The sequence below is a fragment of the Protopterus annectens genome, chromosome 10.part0, assembly GCF_019279795.1.
Source record: "Protopterus annectens isolate FY-2018-M chromosome 10.part0, PAN1.0, whole genome shotgun sequence".
Lineage (NCBI taxonomy): Eukaryota > Metazoa > Chordata > Ceratodontiformes > Protopteridae > Protopterus > Protopterus annectens.
Window position 1 is genome coordinate 1,442,698,639 of NC_056744.1, and position 23,067 is coordinate 1,442,721,705.

A 23,067-nucleotide genomic window follows, 5' to 3' on the forward strand; every position below is an offset into this window, starting at 1 on the left:
TTTATTAGAAGGGATCAAGAAGGGACACAAGTTTTTAGACAAATATCAGAAAGAAGGAAGGGAGGGTGGAGCAGAACTAGCCAGGATGAGAAAAGATGTGAGGGAGTAAGGGGGATAACAGAAGACTGGGAAAACACAGACATTTAACATAGATTTTTATTTGTATGTTCTTGAGCTTGTCTGACCTCCCATCTGATGCTCTTCTTCATGCAGATTGCTCTTCCAACTACCTTTCTGCATTCTCTGTCACTTCTGAACAAAGTATACCCAGCCACCAACATATCCACACCATCTTGTCATGGGGCAAATTTGGTTTAGTTGTACAGGCAAATGTTTCCTCGTTAGAGCCTTGTAGTCTATTGTGTTTGGAGGGGAATACCATCTCACTGCAATAAATGATATGCTTTCAGTCTGACTTTACTTTCATAGCTTGACTTTTCTAATATTTCTGAATAGGATTTTAAAAGTTAGTAGTCACTTTGTAAGTCAGTTATTACACACTTTTGTGAGAGTGGATTGCAGAAAGAACTTAATGTTAATACACATTGTGTAGGTGAGCAATTCAAAGTTAGAGTTCCTGCTACACAGTGTGTACATTGCACGGAAGTACACACTGTGCACATTACACTGTACACATTACAGGGAGGTAAGCACTGTACACTGTGCACATTACAGGGAGGTAAGCACTGTACACTGTGCACATTACAGGGAGGTAAGCACTGTACACTGTGCACATTACGCAGAGCTGACACTAATACATAAGAGCAATTCAGAGGCAGTGTTCATCTGGCAACCAGTGTGTGTAACTGAGTTATACCAATGTAATGGTGATAATGGTGATAATGGTGATAATGAGAGACACAGAGACAAGGTTCTTGGTATATAGTGGGTGACTGAGGTACACTAATGTAATGGTGACATATGAGTGATTCAGATGAAGAGTTTTGGGTACAATCTCTGACTGTGTTAAAGCAATGTGATGGGGACATGAGTAATTCAGAAATAGGGCTGTTGATACACATTATTGGTACAAATTACACAGGTGTAATGGTGATACATAGTGGGATTTCTGAGGCAGGTCTTGACACACAGTATACCAATGATGCATACGAGGCATTCACAAGCAGGGTTAATTCAAAAACAATGTTTTCCTTAACACATAATGTATGTTTGAGGAGCAAAACAGATAATGCAGGCAACTACATTATTCTGACCTACAAAGCATAAAAATGAAGATGTGTCAATTGCTGTAAATGTAGGAAAACAGAAAGCAGTTAGGCCATAAAAGCTGGTCCAAGGTTACTGCTTACACTGGAATAATATAAGCAAATGAAAGATTGAGATAAAATGACAGGTTTTAGTATAGCAGAAGATATTAGCACATCTCCACAATTACTTTTAAAGTTGCATGAATAAAGACTTCAAAATATATGAGGTAAAAAGGCAGCATCAACCAGAAGATACAGAGCCAGAATAAAGTGAAAATGTTAAATGTACAGGTACACGCTGACAAGGATGCTGACAACCCAACTGCTCCAGATATGTGCAACATACAAAATGGTAAACACCTGGTATGGTCCAGACATTTCAGCAGATGCACACAGAGTAAGGTGAGAGTTTATATGCTACCTACTAGAATTTCTCTCATGCTCATTGCAGCATAAGAGTGGTCCTGAAATGTGCATGCATAATTCTTAGCCAGTAGCTTAATAGATTCATACATTCATAGGATAATACTAGGCTATTGGCCTGAAGGCTCTTATAAGCCTATCTAAGAATTTTGCACATATTCCCACAAAGTCAGCACCTGTTTCCCTGTCCAGCAAGGACATTTCTGTTTCCCATCCAGTCGGCCAGGTTCCTGTTAAAGAGGGCTAGTGGGGTACTCTTCTGGACATGAAGAGGGAGTCTATTCCACAGATGGAGGAGTCTTTGGGACCCAAATCTATCCTGCTAACAAGTTCTATTAATGTCACAGACCAGGTTAAGGTCTTGCATGCGGGTTGCATGAGTGGAGTTTGACATATGAATATGCAACAACTCCATCAAGGCTGAGTTTGTGACGGCCTTGTATGCCAGACACAGGTCACCTCTTAGCAGTCTGCATGAGACTAAGTAGAGGGACAGGGCTTATAGCCTATCTATATAGGACAGGTGTTTGAGACCCTGGCTCTTCCTGGTCAGGAACCTCTGTGGTCTCTCCAGCTGCTGCATATGCTTGGTAAGGTACATGCTGAAGGTGGCATTGGGTCTGAAAAGGAAGGAGTACAGGAATGTTATGACCTCCTTGTTCCTGGATGAAATATCCTTACTTATGAGGTATGCCATATAGAAAGCCTTCTGTAAAATGGAGGCAATGTGGTGGTCAAAAGTCAGGCTGCTATCAACCTGGGTGCCCAAGTCCCTCACGACTGATTGCAATCTTAGTACATTGTTATTAATGTGCTAATTAGTAGGGATGCTATTTTCCCCAAAGGGGATAATGATGCATTTCTTGGCATTCAGTTTGAGGCCATGCTTCTGGCATCAGTCATTAGTTTGGGTAAAGCCCTCTTGGAGGATGTTCACATCACTAGGGGAATTTAGGACAGCAGCCAGCTTGCAGTCATCTGCAAGCTTGGTCAGCCACAGACCACTGGTTTTGGCTTGCAGCTCAGAAAAGTATATGCCAAGCAGTAGAGGCCCCAAGACTGATCCTTGGCTATGCCCAATGTATTCAGGATTATGGGGGCCCAATCAAAGAGGAGAGAATCAAGCAGCCAGTGATGCATTCTTCATCCTTGGAGGGAGTATGTCATTTTGCTCTTTCCATAGGGGCAGTCTCTGGTATTCACCAGTGACTGTCCCTGAATAAAGAGAGGCAGTACTAATGTCAAAGCTGGCACAGATCTGAAGGAGATACACATCAGTGTCTAGGAAATGGCTCAGAACCACAAATCCTGACTAAGGTTTCTTGGTCTTTCAAGATCTGTTACCTAATTCTGGGTCTGTAACTCCTGGCAGCTGCTACACTTGTTTGTACTGTTTTCTAATATTCTTGACCTACCTATGGCCCTAAGAATAATGCTAGCAATGCTTAGCGATACATAGTCATCTCTGCTGCCATTTTAGAGCCTGTGTTTTTCTGTACCATAGTCACTCTTCTTTAATGCAATCAGCATGGACAAGCAGTGTCAGCATTTTTTTCAATAGCTATCCCCATTAGCAACATATTTTCATATGTGTTTGTACCTCACAGTATTTGTAAGTTTGTTTACACTCACCTGCCACTCAGATATATCCTTCACACTTGAGTGGTTTATGAAATGCTAAGCTACAGCATAGGGCAGCATGCTGTGGGTGAGGTTTAGAAGTACAGTATGCACTGAGTAGAGCATGTGTACAAAGACATGTGGGGAGCAGGATAGCCCGTACTTAATGGCAATGGTGTAGAAGGGTTCCACAAGTGGTATGTTACTGTGTACCAAGCTGACAACTGGTGGTCGATGTGTATGCAAATGAGCCATGCAGCATGAGGAAGCATGCTAATGCATTTCATAGCCAATTATGCTATATACCAAGGCTATCTACAGAATCTGCAATAAATCCTAGTTACAAAAGTGCAGTAGCAGAGGTGAGTACATTTTTCTGCTATAAAAGTACAGTCTGGGATCCCTATACCACATGGGGTCTATATTAGAAGATCGACATTTGAAAATGTCAAGTCGCCTGTAGTCAACACGAAAATGTCGAACTCTAAGTTTGTCGAACATCCAAATAACAGGTTTTTCAGGCCGTTCTGTCACACCTGCCCTTTCCCCAACTGTAGTGCCGTCTCGGAGTTAGAATATTTAGTTGGGGGGGTGGGGGGGTGCAAAGCCCTCCACTTAAATTTGTCTTTATGTGGTGTTGTTTGTTGGCCTTACAATTTCTTTTCCTTGGAAAGAAATTGGTGATTTGGCCATTCAACAAATGTAGAGTTCAACATTTTCGTGTCAAGTAAAGGTGACTCGACATTTTCAAATGTCAAATTATATGATATAGACCCGCCACATGTACACACACAAAAGTTACATTATGGTGTATAATGTTTGTATTCTCCTTTTCTCTTAGTGCGCTCTTCTCCTTTCCCCTATCTTTCTTTTCATACACTGCAACTAATGCTTCCTTTATTGCATACATATTATTTCATCATTATTTGTTGAAGCTGTTCTTTCTATATTGTGAGGAATGCTGTTGTCACTGTAAATTTTTTATTAACTAGGTAAGCCTGCAGTTCACAGCTGACCCTTTTCAAGAGCAAGATCTGTTTAAGGGACTTGCTTAGAGGCACACAGTGAGCAATTAAAGGCTAAAGGATTCAAGGACTGCAGGAAACAGCTTGTTAATGGCTCATATCCTTAAATCCCAGAATTAACTGCCAGACTGCTGTACCTATTTCTTGAATTGTCTCAGTTTGTAATTAATTGTTTCAAGTTGATATTTTGTTTTTGTGCTGTTCTTTTTCCTGCTCAATGAAAGCAAGGCAAATAAATGAAAAACATACAGTAATGCCACCTGTATGCAGCTGCCACAGACGTGACCACACATAAGCACCCTACCCACTTCAATGACAACAGCAGGCTGTACTTATAACAGCACAAGTCACAGTTGTCTTATAACATGGCAGGACTGTGTCCTTTTTGTGACATCAATGTTAATATACAGCCCAGAGCAAATGCAATTGAGGAGTAAATGGGTAATGACTTGAACTAGCCTTCCCAATAAAGTATATTAGTGTTAGCAACACACTGTTACAGTATGGAAAGCCATCTCCTGTAAGGAATGCTGCACAACTCCAACAAATGGCTATGTGTGTGCATGCAAGCAGTGCAGCAGTATAGGATTCACAGTGATGGCACATTTTACATCATCAGTATATGCCAAGCTACTTTGTGTGTGATTTCTACAACACTGTGCATAATGCTGTGCTGTTTTTACACATTCGTATATATATATATATATATATATATATATATATATATATATATATATATATATATATATATATATATATATATATATATATATGATACCCCGCCCCGGTACTAACATATAGATGCAGAATGGATAGTGATGATGTCTTGTGTGAGTGCATACACACACACACACACACACACACACACACACACACACACACACACACACACACACACACACACACACACACACACACACACAAACACTCACATACACACTCATGCAGCCATTGGAACTATGCAACTGGTACTTTCTGCAGTGCCTATAGCTGCAGGATGCATATACCACCCTCCTGTGCCCCACAACTGCTGCCACACTGCCACACCCTAACAGAAATCTGTCTGTACTATAGGACAACTTCTCCTAGCACTACAGCTGGTTCACAGTTTGGAGGTCAGTTTTGTGGTGAATTGCATTGTCTGTGAAAGTATCCTGCCTGTGTATGCTACCTGTGTATCAGCATATTGAGTACCAGAATTAGTGCACACCACACTTGTTGGTGAGTATTAGACTTCCACAGTGTGTACCAGCCATACCTCTCAACTTCTTACAGCAAAACATCTGAACAAAGGTATCAGTAATGGGGAGGGCAGTGACCCAAAATAGGGACACATTTTAAACATTGTTCTTACAAACTTCGAAAATTGATAGAATAACAGGTTTTTCATTAGCATGAATTTTCTGAAGGGTATGAAGTCTGAAACTCAAAAGTCTGTTATTATTTTATGACTTTAACTTTCAATGATCTGACAATGATTTTCAGGAAAACCATAACAATTTTATGAGAAATGGACCAAAAATATGAGGTAAAAATCAGAGCATTCTGTAAAAATCTCTATATCATCCCCCCCAATCTTAATCTTCTGTGGCATTAGCATGTGCCCTGAATTCTAACGCTGTTCATCGTGACATTAACTGGGTCACATGTTAAGTACACTTATATAAAATACTAACTGTACCACGTGTTAAGTACATTTATATAAAATACTAACTGTGCCACATGTTAAGTACATTTATGTAAAATACTAACTGTGCCACATGGTAAGTACACTTATATAAAATGCTAACTGTGCCACATGTTAAGTACATTTATAGAAAATACTAACTGTGGCACATGTTAAGCACATTTATATAAAATACTAACTGTGGCACACGTTAAGTACATTTATATAAAATACTGTGCCATGTGTTAAGTACATTTATATAAAATAGTAACTGTGCTACATGTTAAGTATATTTATATAAAATTCTAACTGTGGCACATGTTAAGTACATTTATATAAAATACTAACTGTGGCACATGTTAAATATATGTATATAAAATACTAACTGTGGCATATGTTAAATACATTATATAAAATACTAACTGTGCCACATGTTAAATACATTTATATAAAATACTGTGCCATGTGTTAAGTACATTTATGTAAAATATTAACTGTGCCCCATGTTAAATACATTTATATAAAATACTAACTGTGGCACATGTTAAATACATTTATATAAAATACTAACTGTGCCACATGTTAAGTACATTTATGTAAAACACTAACTGTGCCCCATGGTAAATACATCTATATAAAATACTGACTGTGCCACATATTAAGTACATTTATAGAAAGTACTAACTGTGCCACGTTAAGTACATTTATATAAAATACTAACTGTGCCACATGTTAAGTACATATATATAAAATACTAACTGTGCCACATGTTAAGTACATTTATATAAAATATTAACTGTGCCACATGTTAAATGCATTTATATAAAATACTAACTGTGCCACATGTTAAGTACATTTATATAAAATACTAACTGTGCCAGTGTTAAGTACATTTATATAAAATACTAACTGTGCCACATGTTAAATACATTTATATAAAATACTAACTGTGCCATGTTAAATACATTTATGTAAAATACTGTGTCACATGTTAAATCCATTTGTATAAAATACTAACTGTGTCACATGTTAAATGCATTTATGTAAAATACTAACTGTGTCACATATTAAATACATTTATATAAAATACTAACTGTGCCACGTTAAATACATTTATATAAAATACATTTGTCACATGTTAAATACATTTATGTAAAATACTGTGTCACATGTTAAGTACATTTATATAAAATATTAGCTATGCCACGTTAAATACATTTATGTAAAATACTAACTGTGCCACATGGTAAGTACACTTATATAAAATACTAACTGTGCCACATGTTAAGTACATTTATAGAAAATACTAACTGTGGCACATGTTAAGCACATTTATATAAAATACTAACTGTGGCACACGTTAAGTACACTTATATAAAATACTGTGTCACATGAGTACATTTATATAAAATACTAACTGTGCCTCATGTTAAATACATTTATGTAAAATATTAACTGTGTCACATGTTAAATACATTTATATAAAATACTTAACTGCTTTTGGTGTCTACATGGGATTCAGTGATTCAAATATCTGTTTACTGAATGCCAAGAGAGACAGAAGCTAGAATACAAAGTCTGATGCTATAGGTTGAAATAGTCAAGTGACAACCCCAGCAAGATACCCAATGGAAAACAACACTCTGTATCCTGTGATATATCTACCCTCAACAAAAGCAAGGAAATAATAAAGTAATATTGTAGCCATGGCTTCAGACATAAGTAGCATGCAGTGTTTATTCATTGCTGAAGGCCTGAAGTATCCATCTTATGAAGATACAGAACTGACAAATACAATAGTATTCAGAGATCTAGTGAAGAAGAACTTGTAGAAATGCAAACAGACTTGGCTGAAAGATGAGATTTCTGTACAAAGATAAAGCCCCAATCATTCATGAAAACACAAAATAAGCACCACACAGGGTACAGCCCCTCTATCACCCCTACACGCAAATCAATATACCAACTTTTCAGCAGTCATGCCACTGAATGAGAATTTGATTCAGTGTTCATGCCACTGAGTATGAAATTGATGTTTCAAATAGAAATGTACCTGCAAAGTCATTGCTGGAATTTTTGAAACTATTACCTTTCACTCTCATATACCTGGCATATTTTTTCCTGCATCACTCAGTATTCATAAAGGCAGAAAGGTGTAGCATCTATTCTGTCATTTCCAGAGTCAGCTTTTTACTATAAATGTATTCACAAAAGCTCGATTTTGTCACGCATGGTGTTTTTTTTTTTTTAATAAATTCACTCTGATGCTCATGCACACTTCAAAATGCAAACATATAATTCTGCCTTTAGTGTATTTTTTATTTGTTTTAACTAAAGCTTTAATATTATCTGAAGGAAAATGTACAAGAGTTAGTATTCACAATTACTGTCCACAATTTTTTAGAGTCAATATGTTAATCTAATGTTCTTTTTCTTTAGCACCGTGTGCCCCTGAAGGCCTGCAGCCACATGTGGATTGTGCCACTAACATAATGTTAGCCACTTGGGTTCAAAGTAAAGGAGCAGAGAGTTATGTTACAACAGTATATGGGTCTGATGGACAAAAAGAGCAGTGTAACACAACTGATACTGAGTGCGAGTTCACCACACTTCATTGCGGTGACACATTTGACATGGTCGTGATGGCTGTGAATGAGCAATGCAGCAGTAATGACAGCACCACTGTTCAGTTTAAATCAGGTACATACAGTTTGTATTCATGTTCAGTTATAATGCCTTTCTGTACCTCTGTATTATGTATGATATCAATCAGTGTTACATTTTTTCATATATTTATTATTTTCATATATTTATTAATCTGACATATTTTAAAAAGACTATTATTCAGTCCTAATATGCTATGGTCTATAAAAATATTCCTTAGTCTGCATTATTGCACCTTATTTGAATTATTTTAAAAATGTACTACTATAGGTAATGTATCCATTGTACCTTGTGCAGATTAGCTGTCAAATGACTGAACAGGTGATCTCTTTAAAAGTGCATATTTGAGACTGGAGCCTGAACTTGTCAGAAGTACTTATATCAGAAAACGTAAGATTGAGTTCCACATCTTCTTTTCTTCTTCCAGTTTGACTGGACCAATGCCCTACTGTACAGGAAGTGGCTAGTTATTCTAGCTTCCTTCAGCTTATTTATCTATACATCTTGGAATGTTTATATCCAAACTAATCTGACAATACTAGGCCTGAACCAATAAAACAGTGCGTATGAAGCCACCAAACAGGTAATTACTTAAGGATATTTGCAGGAATTAGTAGAAAATGGCACTACAATAAAAACACGAAAATGCTAGGCAGATTAGACTGTAAACATAGCATTAGACCAAGAGATTGGAACACCACAAAAGGGCAAGACAGCAGATGGTTTAAACAGTAAAGTAAAAATACTGGATAGCAGAAAAGAAAGAAATAAAAGAAGATAACAAAAAGTGTATAAAGGAGTACAAAGAAAGGAAAGGAAAGGAAAGGAAAGGAAAGCAAATTCATTTAAAGTGAATTTAGAAATGACAGAGGGCAGAAGAATTCCCTAAATAGTGTCATATTCCAACTTAGGGCTCCATAAATAGCAAAGGAATCACATGACTTAGATAACCACGAGGTGTTCTATAGTTATGTAAAGAATCTTCACGGCAATACCCAGATTTTCTCTGAGCTACTGCACAATGGTACCTCCTATACCGAACCAGCAGATATTGGCAATATACTGGCTGACAGATTCATTGCCAACTTTACCCCTCTCCCCCACCCCCAAGGGGCCAGTCACAATACCAGTAGATTGCCAGGCACCCAGTATTACTGGTGCACAGGTTAAAACAGCACTGTCCAAGGTCAAGAATACAGCTTCTATGGGACCTGACAATTTCTCTGGCTGTACATAAACTACAGAGTGAACTGGCACCTCACCTGTGTGCCCTGTTCAATTACAGCCTCACCTTAGGTGTTATCCTTACCAAATGGTGCACTGCTACAGTCATCTCTCTCCACAAATGACGAGCGACTACAGATCCTGGGAACTATCGCCCCATTAGCCTGATGAGTCTGATATGTAAGGCTAGGAGCACATCATCATGGATGTAATTAACAAGGATATAAGGAATCTCTAAACTCTGGATCCCACACAGTTTGGTTTTGTGATGGGTAGAGCATGCCTGCTCAACTTGGTCAACTTGTTTGAGTCAGCCACCAGAGCTGTGGATGAAGGTAAGGTGGTTCATAGACCCTGTCTTGATCTGGCCAAGGCCTTTGATACCATTCCCCACTCAGCAATCATAGAAAAACTCACTAAGCTAGGCATTAACCCCTATATCACTAGGTGGGTTGCAAACTGGCTCACAGGTAGAACCCACAGTGTGAAAGTAGCTGACTCAAAGTCAGACTGCCAACCAGTCATGAGTGGAGTCCCACAGGGTTTGGTCCTAGGTCCTCTCCTGTTTGGTATCTACTTCTCTGAAGTCCAGGCCAACACGAAGGGACTCTGGCTGACAAAGTTCACAGACAATTGCAAGTTGGAAGTTATTATTAACCACCCGAGTGATGTTGACATCCTGCAGAAAGGCCTCACTGAGACCAGTGACTGGTGTCAGAACCATGGCCTTAAGCTCAGTACCAAAAAATGTGTCATCATCCCCTTTGGGAACAACCCGGTTCCCAAGAATTACCACATTGATGGTAGTCCATTGAACACAGAAGGTGTTATAAGAGATCTGGGAACACAGATTGACAGCAACCTCTCTTTTGACCACCACATTGCCACTGTGGTCATAAAGACCTTCTATGTGGCACATCTCATTACTAAGAGTTTTGCATCCAGGAAGAAAGAGGTCATTGTCTCCCTCTATTCTTCCCTTATTAAGCCAGTCATTGAGTACAATGCCCCATTTGGCATGTACCTCACTAAACACCTGCAACAACTGGAGAGGCTGCAAAAGTACCTCACTAAGAGGATCCTAGGCCTTAAACATTTGTCTTATATGAACAGACTAAAAATACTCCAACTATTCTGTCTCATATCACCTACTTAGAGGCGATCTCTGCTTGACTTACAAAGCCATGTCTGACCCAGCTCTGTTAGAAATGCTACATCTAAAGAAATCCTGGGTTCCTATTACGTGATCGAAGATGCATTCTGTTGAATGCATCTTGATCGACAGTAAAAGAACGAAAAGGCAAAATAGCAAAGCGGCTTTTAAGCAAATTCTTTCCCTGGGAAAGAATTTGCTTGGCCGCTTCCGTTACTTTGCCGTTTTCGGCACTGTAGTGCAATCCCGGAATTGGTATATTTAAGTAGGGCTGGTGTGGGGGGGCACAGCCCTCCATGTTGAGGGGTGTGGGGGGCAAAGCCCCTCACTTTATGTACTGTTTTAACGTTTTTTTGTTTTGCTTTTTTTTTTGGAACAGCAATTTTTTTCCCTTGGAAAAAATCGCTGTTCTGGAGTTTCGACATTGTAAGCTTTCACTCTCATGGGGTCGATTAATCATCGTTCACTTATTTAAGCATTCGATGATGTAATATAGACCCAAAATCCCAATTCCTCCACACCACACACTCCAGAGACCTCAACCTCATTACCACAATCAACAGAACATGCTGGAGGGACAAGTTCCTCACCAGAGACTGCCCATGCTATGGAACAGACTTCCCATACATGTCAAGCAGAGCACCTCACTGTCCCTCTTCAAGAGAAATCTTGATGAGTGGATGGGTAACAGAAAGTTCACTCAGGGGATCACTCCAGTGGCTCTACTTGATAGAGGCACTGGGAACTAAGGTCAGGTGGCTCGATGCCAGGGTAATCCTATGGGCTTGGCTTGTAAAGGCTCCAGGGCCATTAGCCTAGTACACACCTTTGAACTTATGAACCTATGAGAAACTAGTAAAATATTAGCAGCAAAAAGTAACATTACTAAGGCAGATTGATTCAGGAGGGAGAAGCATCAGTCCAAGGAATTGTGAAGTAATGACTCCAAGGAAAAGAAAAGAAATACAATTATGGAGTTTGTGAAAATGGTCCACAACAAAACCTGAGTGCCTACTATGCATTTAATGATCAAAAGCCTACCTTCTACGTGCAAGAGAAATGGAAGATAAATGTCAGAGATTATAAACCAATAAATTATGGTATTATATCTCAACAATCTGTACATGCATAGGGTAAAACAAGATTAAATGAGGTCCACAAACAAATAAAGACTGTACAAACTGAACCTGGTATCCTAACATTTTTTCTAATTATTTGGTTAGACACCTAACACACACATATACGTATGTCATTCAAATCTGTCCTATATTATCACTTTTTGGAAAGAGCCTGATAGAAGAATTGATTGATTCTGTGTGAACATGAAAGAAATCTTTACAGTAGATTTAGGACTGATAACTAAGGAAAGCCAATATTTCTGTAAGGTGAACTGTATCTTTGAAGCAAACATTTCATGAAAGTCTGAGAACTGTTTAAAAGAAGTACTATTAGTTACCCATAGGAAGTCTTGCACATTAAATGCTGATTTTCACAGAGGATAACTTAAAAGGGAGTCACTATGTCTACTACAAAATGAAAAGCCTTTAAAGAAATATGGTCATTGTGGGGGGTGCTGGAAATTGCCACATCAAAATTCTAACACAGTTTGGACACAGCTAAATAACTATGGAATGCCGCGGAGACACAAGTGGCATGTTCTTTATCTACAGCCAGACATCCTGGATAGTGAAGTCAGTGGGCCCTGGAAAGCCTTGCTAAGAGCAAAGCTGATGGAATTCCATCTGAATTGCACAAAATCATGCAAAATATACTGTTACAATGCTGCTTGGAATTTGCCAGCTAATATGGTTACATGACAAGTAGCCAATAGACTGGAAAAGGTCAATTTATATTCCAATCCCAAAAAAGTGCAGTGCTAAAGGCTGTTCAAATTATCGAACAACTGCACTTGTTTCGCATACTAACAAGATAGGGCTCAAGGTCCTGCCATCTAGACTCCAACAGTACACAGACTGGAAGCTGCCAGATGTGCAGTTCTTTTTTTCAAAGAGGCAGAGACACCAGCAATCAAACTGTGAACATCTGCCGGATAATAGAGAAAGCAAGGACGATACTAGATCACCTTATTTGCCTCCCGAGGAATCTGTATGTAGCACAAGAAACAGCAGTTAGACATGAATATGGGACAACTGAACGGTTCAAGACTAAGAAGGGAGTAAGTGAAGGTTGTATATTATCACCCTATTTATTCAATTTATACACTGAGTAGGTCATGCAAAATGCTGGATTAGATGAATCAGATGCTGGAATCAAACCTGCTGGGAGAAATATAAACAACCTCAATTATAAAAAAATGATATAACTCTAAAGGCTGAACGTGAGGAAGAGTTGAACAGCCTGTTGATGAAGGTGAAAGGAGAAGGCAGAAGAGCTTCTTTATTGCTCGCCATGAGAAAACAACTAAAACAATGTCATCTAGCCTTATTAATTGTTTGCAAACAGATGGGGAAGAAGTTGCGGCAGTGATAGATTTTGTTATCCTGGGCTCAAAGTTCTTCTTAGGTAGTGATTGCAGCATGAAATTAAAAGACTCTTGCTTTTTTGGAAGGAAAGCTATGGCAATCTGAATAACATTTTAAAATGCTTCAAATTGTCAACAAAGATCCATATAGTCAAACCTATGGTATTCTCAGTACTGTAGTAGCATTTCACTGTCAGAGTAAGGCTAATCACTGGAAAATTGATGCTTTTGAACTCTGATGTTGGAAAAAACTTAGAAATTTCAATGGACTGCAAGAAGACCAAACCAGCAAATATTTAAGAAAATAAATCCAGGCTGGAACTGAAAGCAGCAGATAAACACACTACTGCTCTATGGGTTATATTGGGATTTATTAATTCTCCTGGAGATATGGTCCAATGAAAAAATGCATCTGCCTGTGTAAACCCAACCATAACATGCACCCAGCTGATGTTTTTTTCCCTATACACTACCATAGTATTGTAATGCATGCATGTGTACAACATACAGTAATGCAGAAGAGAAAGAGAACATGCAACCGGACTGAGTCTGAAAATGGTTGTTATAGAGCAGAGCTCTACTCTGGTTAGCAAATAAATAAGAAATAGCTAAAATATGAGTTTCTGAACTAAACAGACAGATGCAGGTCAAAATAACTGAAAATATATATAAAACCCCTGTTCATGATATGATGCTGAAATGCAAACACCAATGAACCACGAGAAAATTTTTCAGTGAAGAAGGTGTGGTATGTGCAAGGAAGATTCCATGTAGACATACAAAAACTAAGTAACAGCATTCAAATGACATGAAGTATGCAGAAGGGAACCCATTAAAGAGTAGAAAAGTAAAATAAAGTCCTATTATAGTTGTACTCAGTGTACCTGAGGCTTTGTAGATTGGATCATTTCAAACAGACTTTCAGAATATTCAGGAAACCAAATATTATAATCTAAACATGATAACCCTGCAAACACACTGCTACAAACATAAAAGTGGTATAAGAATAACTGATAACACATAGGTTGTTAATTTGTAGCACAGATGTGTCTGGCATTTTGTGTCAGTAGTTTTAACTGCACCGGCAATTTCTTCCTCCTGACAGTAACAACACTGAAATTTGAATATACTTAGGAGTTATAGATCCCCCTACAATAAATAGTAATTTGTTCTCATAAAGGTTTTATTTCTGTATCACAGTGCTGCGATTTAACGTGATCCATCTGAGGCATCCTGTATATGGCTTAGAATTCTACAGTAGGTTCACAACAGATTAATTGAGTCACATATTAAGCAAAATTCATTAAATATTTAGTTGTAATGGGATTCTACAGCTTTGTGTTTCTGTGAATCTTTTCTAAGCACGTTCATTGACTTATAACTTGCATACCTCTCAACTGTCCAGATTTTCGCAGAATGCCCAGATTTTTGCCTTATATTTTTGGTGTGTATCCTCATAAAATTGTGGTTTTCTGGCAAATCATTGAGGACTGAAGTCAGAAAATAATGGCAGACATTCGAGTTATAAACTTCATAATCATATCCTTCAGAAAATCCATGCCAATGCAAAGTATTTTATTCTATAGACTTTCTAAGTTTGTAAGAGCAATATTTAAAATCTGTACCTATTTGTGAGTCTTTGTCCCCCCCACACACACACACACACACACAGACCATTACTTATGGCTTTGCCCAGATTTCTTTCTCTAAGAGGTTGAAAGGTATCCTTGTAAGTCAGAAATAATTTAGGGCAGAGAATGCTTAGCTACTGTAGGGTGAAATAGTCAAAATGACAACTATAGTAAGAGATCCCCATGCAAGACCAACAGCCAGTGACCTATGACACATCTGCCTTGTGCAAACACAAAGAACATACCAAGTAGTACTGTGTCTATGACATCAGATACATGACATATTGCTGTTGTTGAGTGTTTATCCACCAGTGAAGACTTGAAGAAACTTTCATTGCACAATACAGAAATGACAGCTAAAAGAGCATTTATAAAGCCAAGAAAGACCAAACAACAACACACTAAAATCAGCTAGCTGAAAGGATTTCTCCCTAAGGATGAAAATTCCATCTTACAACCAAAATATAAAACCACCACCAAAAAGGGGCACAACTCCTGTACCCCTTGTATACCCTAACTACATTCACCAATTATACTTTGAAGTACATTATATTGTGTTTTTAGCACAAGCCTCCTTGAAGGAAAAAAGTCTGGATTTTTGAGCATGACAGCTTTCACTCACATCTACTCTGTATATTTGACTATTTTTCCCATCGGTCAGTTATTAAGCACACAATGCTAACTTGGCTGGCACAGGAAAGTTAAGAAGCTGCATCATCAATTTTCTCATCTAGTAAGACCAGTGCTTTGCTACAAATAAACAAACTAAAGCTGAAATAAACAAATATAATTTTACAACTTGTCACATTTTGCTGTGCATTTTTTAAGATTCATTTGTCTAGTGTATGCTTTTTGAAAATTATACTTAAAATTTTTGGGTATTATCTCAGTTAATGCCCCCTGCAAAAAAATCTACACGACAGAAAACCTGACTAGTTATTTCCACAGATTTTAGACTGAGATATATTAATCTGTTTCTTTCCTTTAGCACCTTGTACCCCTGAAGGCCTGCAGCCACAAGTGGATTGTGCCACTAACATAATGTTAGCCACGTGGAATCACAGTAATGGAGCAGTGAGTTATGTTACAACAGTATATGGGTCTGGTGGACAAACTGAGCAGTGTAACACAACTGATACTGAGTGCGAGTTCACCGATTTACAATGTGGTGACACATTTGAAATGGTCGTGACTGCAGTGAGTGAACAGTGCAACAGTAATTACAGTACTCCTGTTCAGTTTAAATCAGGTATAGTATTTATTTATTTATTCATTATAGAGCTGTTGTACATTCTGATGTCTGTAGGAAATCTGTGGTATATTTATTTTACATATTTAACCTGACATATTAACAAGACCATCACTGTCCAGTCAAAATTATGTGCATTTTCTAACTATTACTCCATGCATTACTGCACCTAATTGGATTTTTTTATAAATGTATAGCTGTAAGCATTATATTCATTTTACTTTTCATAATTCAAATATAGACTTGAGTAATATCAATATGCTGCTCAAGGGATTTGAAGTTAAATGAGGTACTCTCTGTAACAGTCCCTCTTTGAGACTAAGACCATAGTACAGCTTAACAGGACTTAGATCAGCAAACAATAGAATGGGCTGTACACCCTTGTCTTCCCTAGATTTAGCTAGAATAAAACCCTGCTGCATGAAATTCAACAAGCTAACTCATGCAGTCTCCCTCCAGTTTGTGATCAATTAATCATCAAGGCAGACTGAGATGCAGGTTTGTGTGAACCATAAGTATTCCAAGGGTAGGAGTCATTACAGAGGGAGTATCAATTACTTTGGGGAGGGCCTGCAGCATTACAATTGCTACTACACAGGTGGGAGGGAATGTCTTCCAGGAAGGGCACAATCTCAGAAATCAGCTCTTCATATAACTTTCTCATAGATTCATACACTCATAGATATTCCAAGACCACTGAGCATTATGAAGTATGACTTGCCAGTACCCTCCCTTAGGCTGCATCTCCTTTCTTGGGAGGGCCATACTGGTCAATCCCATCATAAACTTGCGGATACCTATTTAAGTTATATTTACAGGATTATAGTGAGTTGCACTTCTTAACATGCAGGAGAAGTTTATTCCAGAGGTTTGGGAGGCAGTGAGCTATAAATCAGTAATTTTTTTCAAGCCCTGCCAAAGAGTTAGGTCCATCATTATTTACTGGGGCAGATACCGGACTTGCAAAGATACAAAGAATCAAGGAGAACCATGTCTCTAATGGTGTGGTAAGTGAGACAGCGATCTCTCACATTATGATAACAGCAGTACATTACTTTTACAAGCCTTTGCAGCAAGAACATAACAATACGACAAATGCTAAGCAATGAGCAGAACAAATTAAAGAGTGAAGTAGACGAGTGCAGCCTGTGATACAGGATTCCGCTTACTGCCATTCTACCAAAGTTAGTTGTTCTAGAAATGACATCTGGTTTGTAATAAGCTGTGAATATATGGTCAGCTGGGGTCTATATTAGATTGTCGAAATGGCATTAAGCAATGCCGTTTCGACAACACTTAAAAACAGAAATTGTAAAACAGCAAAACCTCAGGTCACTGATTTTTTTCCTAGGGAAAAGTATCGGTAGACCAAAAAATCAAAACACACCAGTTAAAACAATCTAAAGTAGGGGGCCTCGACCCCCACACCCCCTAACTAAATATACCAACTCAGAGATCGCACTACAGTAGCGTAAAGGGCAATCTCACAGCTCAGCCCAAGCGATTTTTTGCCTAGGAAAAAAAATCACTGACCTGAGCTTTCGGTGTTTAATCATTTTGGTTTTTATGTGTCGTCGAAACGGCATTCACTGTAATGCCATTTCGACAATCTAATATAGACCTGGTCAGCTGACCATGTGGCTGCTACACAAATGGCATATTTTAAAACACTGCAAAAGAATGCTTCATATGTGTGGAACCACCCTCTTCATTCAACCCAAGGGCATGTAACACTTTACATGAAAAATGAAAAATTAAAATGCAGTTTGCCATACATTTTGAAAATGTTTGTGTGTTTATCATCCATTCTTCCTTCAAGGTAGTAGGTTCCGTATGTAAGGAGCCTTAAAGTAAATGAGTAGTGTCCCCTGAGAGATAAAGTGCAAAATCTGGGTACAGTAATGCAGTACAACTAGCTCCTTCAGGTAGGAAGGTCCCAAGTTGTGAATGGGCAAATAGGCTCATATCAGAAACCTACAGATAATTCCACAATGAACTGGCAGTCAATATAGGCTGTGTGGAGCAGGCATAATATGCTGGTAATGAGATACACCATTTTATAGCCTGGGAGCAGAGTTCTGTAACATCTGTAAGCAGTCATGCTTGGTGTAATGAAGATCCAGGAGCAGGGCATTACAAGATTCCAGTGTATAAGGAACAAAAATATGAATGACCACTGAGACTTCAGTTTGAAACAAAAGGAATTTTGATCCTCTAGATATTTTACAAATGGAAACATTATGAATCCACAACAGCTGACACCTGGTCCTGCAGTGTCAGCCTGCAGTCCAGAATAACACCTAAATTACATAGCTTTTCAACAAACTTAAGCAAACTTCCTACCATATACAAGATGAAATTTGGAAGGAGGAGACACAGGAATCTCTCAAAAAGGAGTAAACTGACACAGCCTCAATTTTTGGAAGTGTTACAGTTCAACCAATTATAATAAGCTAAGAATGTGTGGCCTTCATATCATCAGCCAGGGAAACAGTATTGTACACCCTAGCTCAGGTAAAAACAAGCCAAGTCACTGTCACTAAATGGCTGCTCTCAGCCAAGGTTTTTCCATGTATGATGTTGTTGTCATGTTTCTAGCAATTCAGGCAATAGCTACATTCATTAAACAACCTATACTATACAGATACAAATATATACTATAATCATTACAGACAGCTAAGAAATGACCTGTGTCTGGCATACAAGGCATCCTATGATTTGGTAGCAATGGGTTTACTGCACATTAGCAAGTTAGATGGCATTAGAAATATCTGGTCTAGGGATTTCAACCTTTTCTGCAACGTCAACATAATGATTTGGAAGGATGGTTATATCTTGCAGAGGATACCACTGTTCCAGAACAGATTCCCCATCCACATAAAACAAAGTTCATCCTCATCTATATTCAAGCACAACTTGGATCAATGGATGGGAAACAGAAAATTTACCCCAGGACTGTCTACTGTACTACTAACAGACAGAGGCAGCTCCTAAATGTTTGTGCATGGGTCCCCTCACATTTTCTATGGTATGTTCACAGTTTTTCCTTATTAGAGGTAATATATAATTATCAAACATTTGATGGGTAAGGCCACTGTCTGACCAAATGGCATTGGTTAATTCAAACACAAAAAGTGAAATTCACTAGGTTTACAATGGTCCACAAAGGCAGCTAGCCTAGTACTTACCTATGAAACTATGAACGTAATGTCAAAGTCTCCACATAACGGCTCTTTGCTAAACTGTGTCAAACACCTTTGTTAAACTATAGCCCCTTGCTACAGTTAATAACACACACAAATGCTGACTGTCTTTTAAGCAGCTACAATAATGATTACTGCTGCTTAAATGTTTACCAGTACTGCTTGTATAGACTTTACAATGCCAGCTATACCCCCCAAACAGCTTATTTCAGGGGAAGCCTGTACATTTGCCCTACCTTCCCCATGGCTTAGCTTTAAAACTTGTGTTTGATCCATATGAGCTGATCTCTATGTTTTCATGCTGATGCATGTGATGTTATAACAGAGATATATACATATAGACAGGGATACATCCAGCACAAGGTGATGTAGGCAAGTGTTTAGTGCCTGGTGCTGGCTGGGCAACCTGGGTTGGCTTTTTTAAAGAAAAAAAAGATTACCCACTAATCACTTTCCACTGCTCTGTGTGACAGCCTGACTCCACTTGCCTGCTCAGTGTGCAGCAAAACATCCTGGGCTGCTGTATGTGTGTGATGAGAATTTGTGTGGTTCTCTGTACATGGTGAGAGTTTCTGGGCTGCTCTATGTGCAGCTAAACTTCCTGGGCTGCTCTATATACAACATGAATTAATGGGTTTCTCTGTGTGCAGTCAGAGTTTTTGGCTGCTCTGTGTGCAGCAAAACTTCCTGGGCTGCTCTATGTGGGGTGAGACATGGTGTGCTTTTCTTTGTGCAGTGCAAGTTTCTTGGCTGTCCTATGTGTGATGAGAATTTGTAGACTACTCTGTGTGCAATAATTCTGGGGCTGTTCTGGGTGCAGCAAGATTTCCTGGAGGAAGAAGCATAGTCTTTTGCAGATGCAGTCTTGCCATGCTCACTGCTGCCACAGAGAATTGCTGTCTTTTGCAGGTACAATGTTATGCTGAGAAGACAAAACAGTGTCTATGTGTGCTCTTCTAAATTACCTTAACCTTTATTATCCAGACTGCAACATTTCTGTCATCAAAGGACTTAGGATGGGTCTTTTAAATTCATCTGTTTTGAAAGCTATATGTAAATCCATCTGTTATACTATTACTGTATGGGAAATCGCTATGTATGTCTGGAGTTGGCCGACCAGGGTCTAATAATACACAAGCATATGATATTATTGGGGAATTCAACAGTATTTGAAGAGCTCGGGGAGGGGTTTTCCAGAGTCTTAAGTTATAGACATTTTTTACTCAGTCGTGCTGTGCTGGTTGCATATGTCAAGTTCGATTTAGAACGGGCAACTCCCACTGAGTTTATACCCACCCACTAGGCTTATGTTCACTGTATACAAACTAATAATACTGAGTTGTGCTTATGTAACTAGAGTACTGATGTCGTAACTGTTAATGCCAGACCTGTCACTATTTTAAATGGTATATTTTTAATTTCTCCCCCCCCCCCCTTTTTTCAGTAGCATAGTATGGAGATCATGCTATGCTTAAGAGTTTATTTTATAGAGATATCGCTATGCTTAATAGTTTACTTCTCTTTAGTACTGCTAAATTAAGACATTTTTCAAGAATCTGGATTAATCCCATTTATACAAATTTCCTTTGTATTCTCAGTTAAGTAATATACAATTGTATTATTATTTACTCCTTGCTTTAGTTTTTAAAATGAATAATATAGTGGCATTTGATGGCTTTCAAAAGGGAGAGGTTGCAGGCAGCAATAAATAGACTAAGGCTGATGAAATTGCTGGTCCTTTTATTAAGATGAGTGGGATCAACCAGAATGGAAACGGTCAACAACAATGGGGGGATAAAGTTAAGGATAGTGTTATTGTTTTATGTGAGTGCTATTAGTGCCACAGCTGTAAATATTGATGTTTTAGACCTATTGCTTTGCTCACAGCATATTTGTGTAGTTTAATCAATGGAATGCTTAAGCAAATTGAAATATCATCCATCACAAATATGGTTCTTACCTATAATAAAGAAAAATGCCCTAAACTGTACTGTTGTATTAATGCCAATCATCATCATCATCAACCTACTTTTTCCATTTCCTACATGAGGTCAAGGTATTACTTCAACTGTTGCCAGCTCTCTTGATTCAGTGCCACTCTCCTACCTTCTTCAACAGTTGACTGTCACAGGTCTTTGCTCACATAGTTCATTCATTACTTTGCTGGATGTTCTCCTTTCTTCTTGTTTTCTTCCCATCTCACCCAAATCCTCTTCACCCTAAGTATTCTGTGTTTCTGCAAATGCCCAAATCACTGTACTCTCTTTTACCATGTTTACCATTATTGCAATTAGAGCTACTTCAGCGTCTGCACCAATGTCATAATTTCTTCCATTCCATAGTATGCATCCTACTATGTGGCTCAGGCACTTCAACTCCATCATCTCTAGCATGTTCAATCCTCTGCCTTCACTGACAAGGACTCTCTGCCATACTGTACTGCTCCACTGTTTTGTAGGCTTTAGTGTACATCTCCTTTGTCATTCTTTGACCTTCTCCACAACCATTCATCCCATATACTTCAAGCTCTTATCCTTTTCTACTGCCTTCCCTTCTATCTCAATTTTAAGGGTCTTCTGATTTCCCCCATTTGCTGGTACAACAACTGTCTTGTCTGTACTCAGTTTCATCCCATGTGTCATCAGTTTTACATTCCATTCCATTCCCCTATCATTTGATAAAGTTCCAACTCAGAGTCTGTTTATATTACGAAGAAACAAACAAAGGCCAGCAAGTCAGTTCCAAAAGCTTTATTAGCAATAAAATAGGTGCAAAAATAACACCATAGTACCCCCTATAGTACAACAGCTTGTATCCCGAAACCTCAAACTAGTTTCGGTAAGAAACCTTCATCAGTGAGGAAAAATAAGGAAAACACATTCACCAATGGAAAAACTCCATATATATACTCAGCAATAGCCAATGACAAATGAATTTCACTTAACATATGCAATTAGTATTTGGAATGTGCAGCATATAAAACATTATTCAATTGTATAGTGGATTACACTTGCAAATGAATTCAGTATCCTGAATAGGATGTTTATAAATATTCAAAGCATAAATTTGCAATAAGGATGTATAGTATATATATCTAGATATATGGCATCTAGATAAGAAATTGAAATACTATATATTTATTTATATATTGGTTCCTATAGATGGTCATTCAGTCCTGGTGGAAATAAGGCCCCTAGGTGTATTATCCAGTATTTTTCTTTATGGCTAAGAATACTCTGCCAACCCAACTGATTGTGTCTATTCCCCTGAATCTTATCAATAACCGTAAACATAAATTTGGCAGATTTATGTTTAATAGAATGTTGGTATAGAGCATTACTAACTTTCTGGTTACGAATATCACTACGATGTTCACCTATTCTAATTTTTAGGGAACATGAAGTTTTACCTACATAAAAAGCATGACAATGGCATGTAGCCAAATAAATCACCCAACTAGATGAACAATTAGCGAAAATGCGGGTATCAAATATCTTGCTTGTATTTGCACTTGAAAAT

At 38.2% G+C, this 23,067-nt stretch overlaps 1 protein-coding gene across 1 annotated transcript in view; it reads left to right on the plus strand.

The window, feature by feature from the left end:
* LOC122814297 overlaps positions 1 to 23,067 on the plus strand; it is a 780,122-nt gene that overhangs the window by 201,048 nt on the left and 556,007 nt on the right. Inside the window, exons 27-28 of the mRNA XM_044086885.1 lie at positions 8,382 to 8,642; positions 16,085 to 16,345. Of these exons, the coding sequence (XP_043942820.1) occupies positions 8,382 to 8,642; positions 16,085 to 16,345 (522 nt within the window). The remainder of the gene's footprint in view (positions 1 to 8,381; positions 8,643 to 16,084; positions 16,346 to 23,067) is intronic.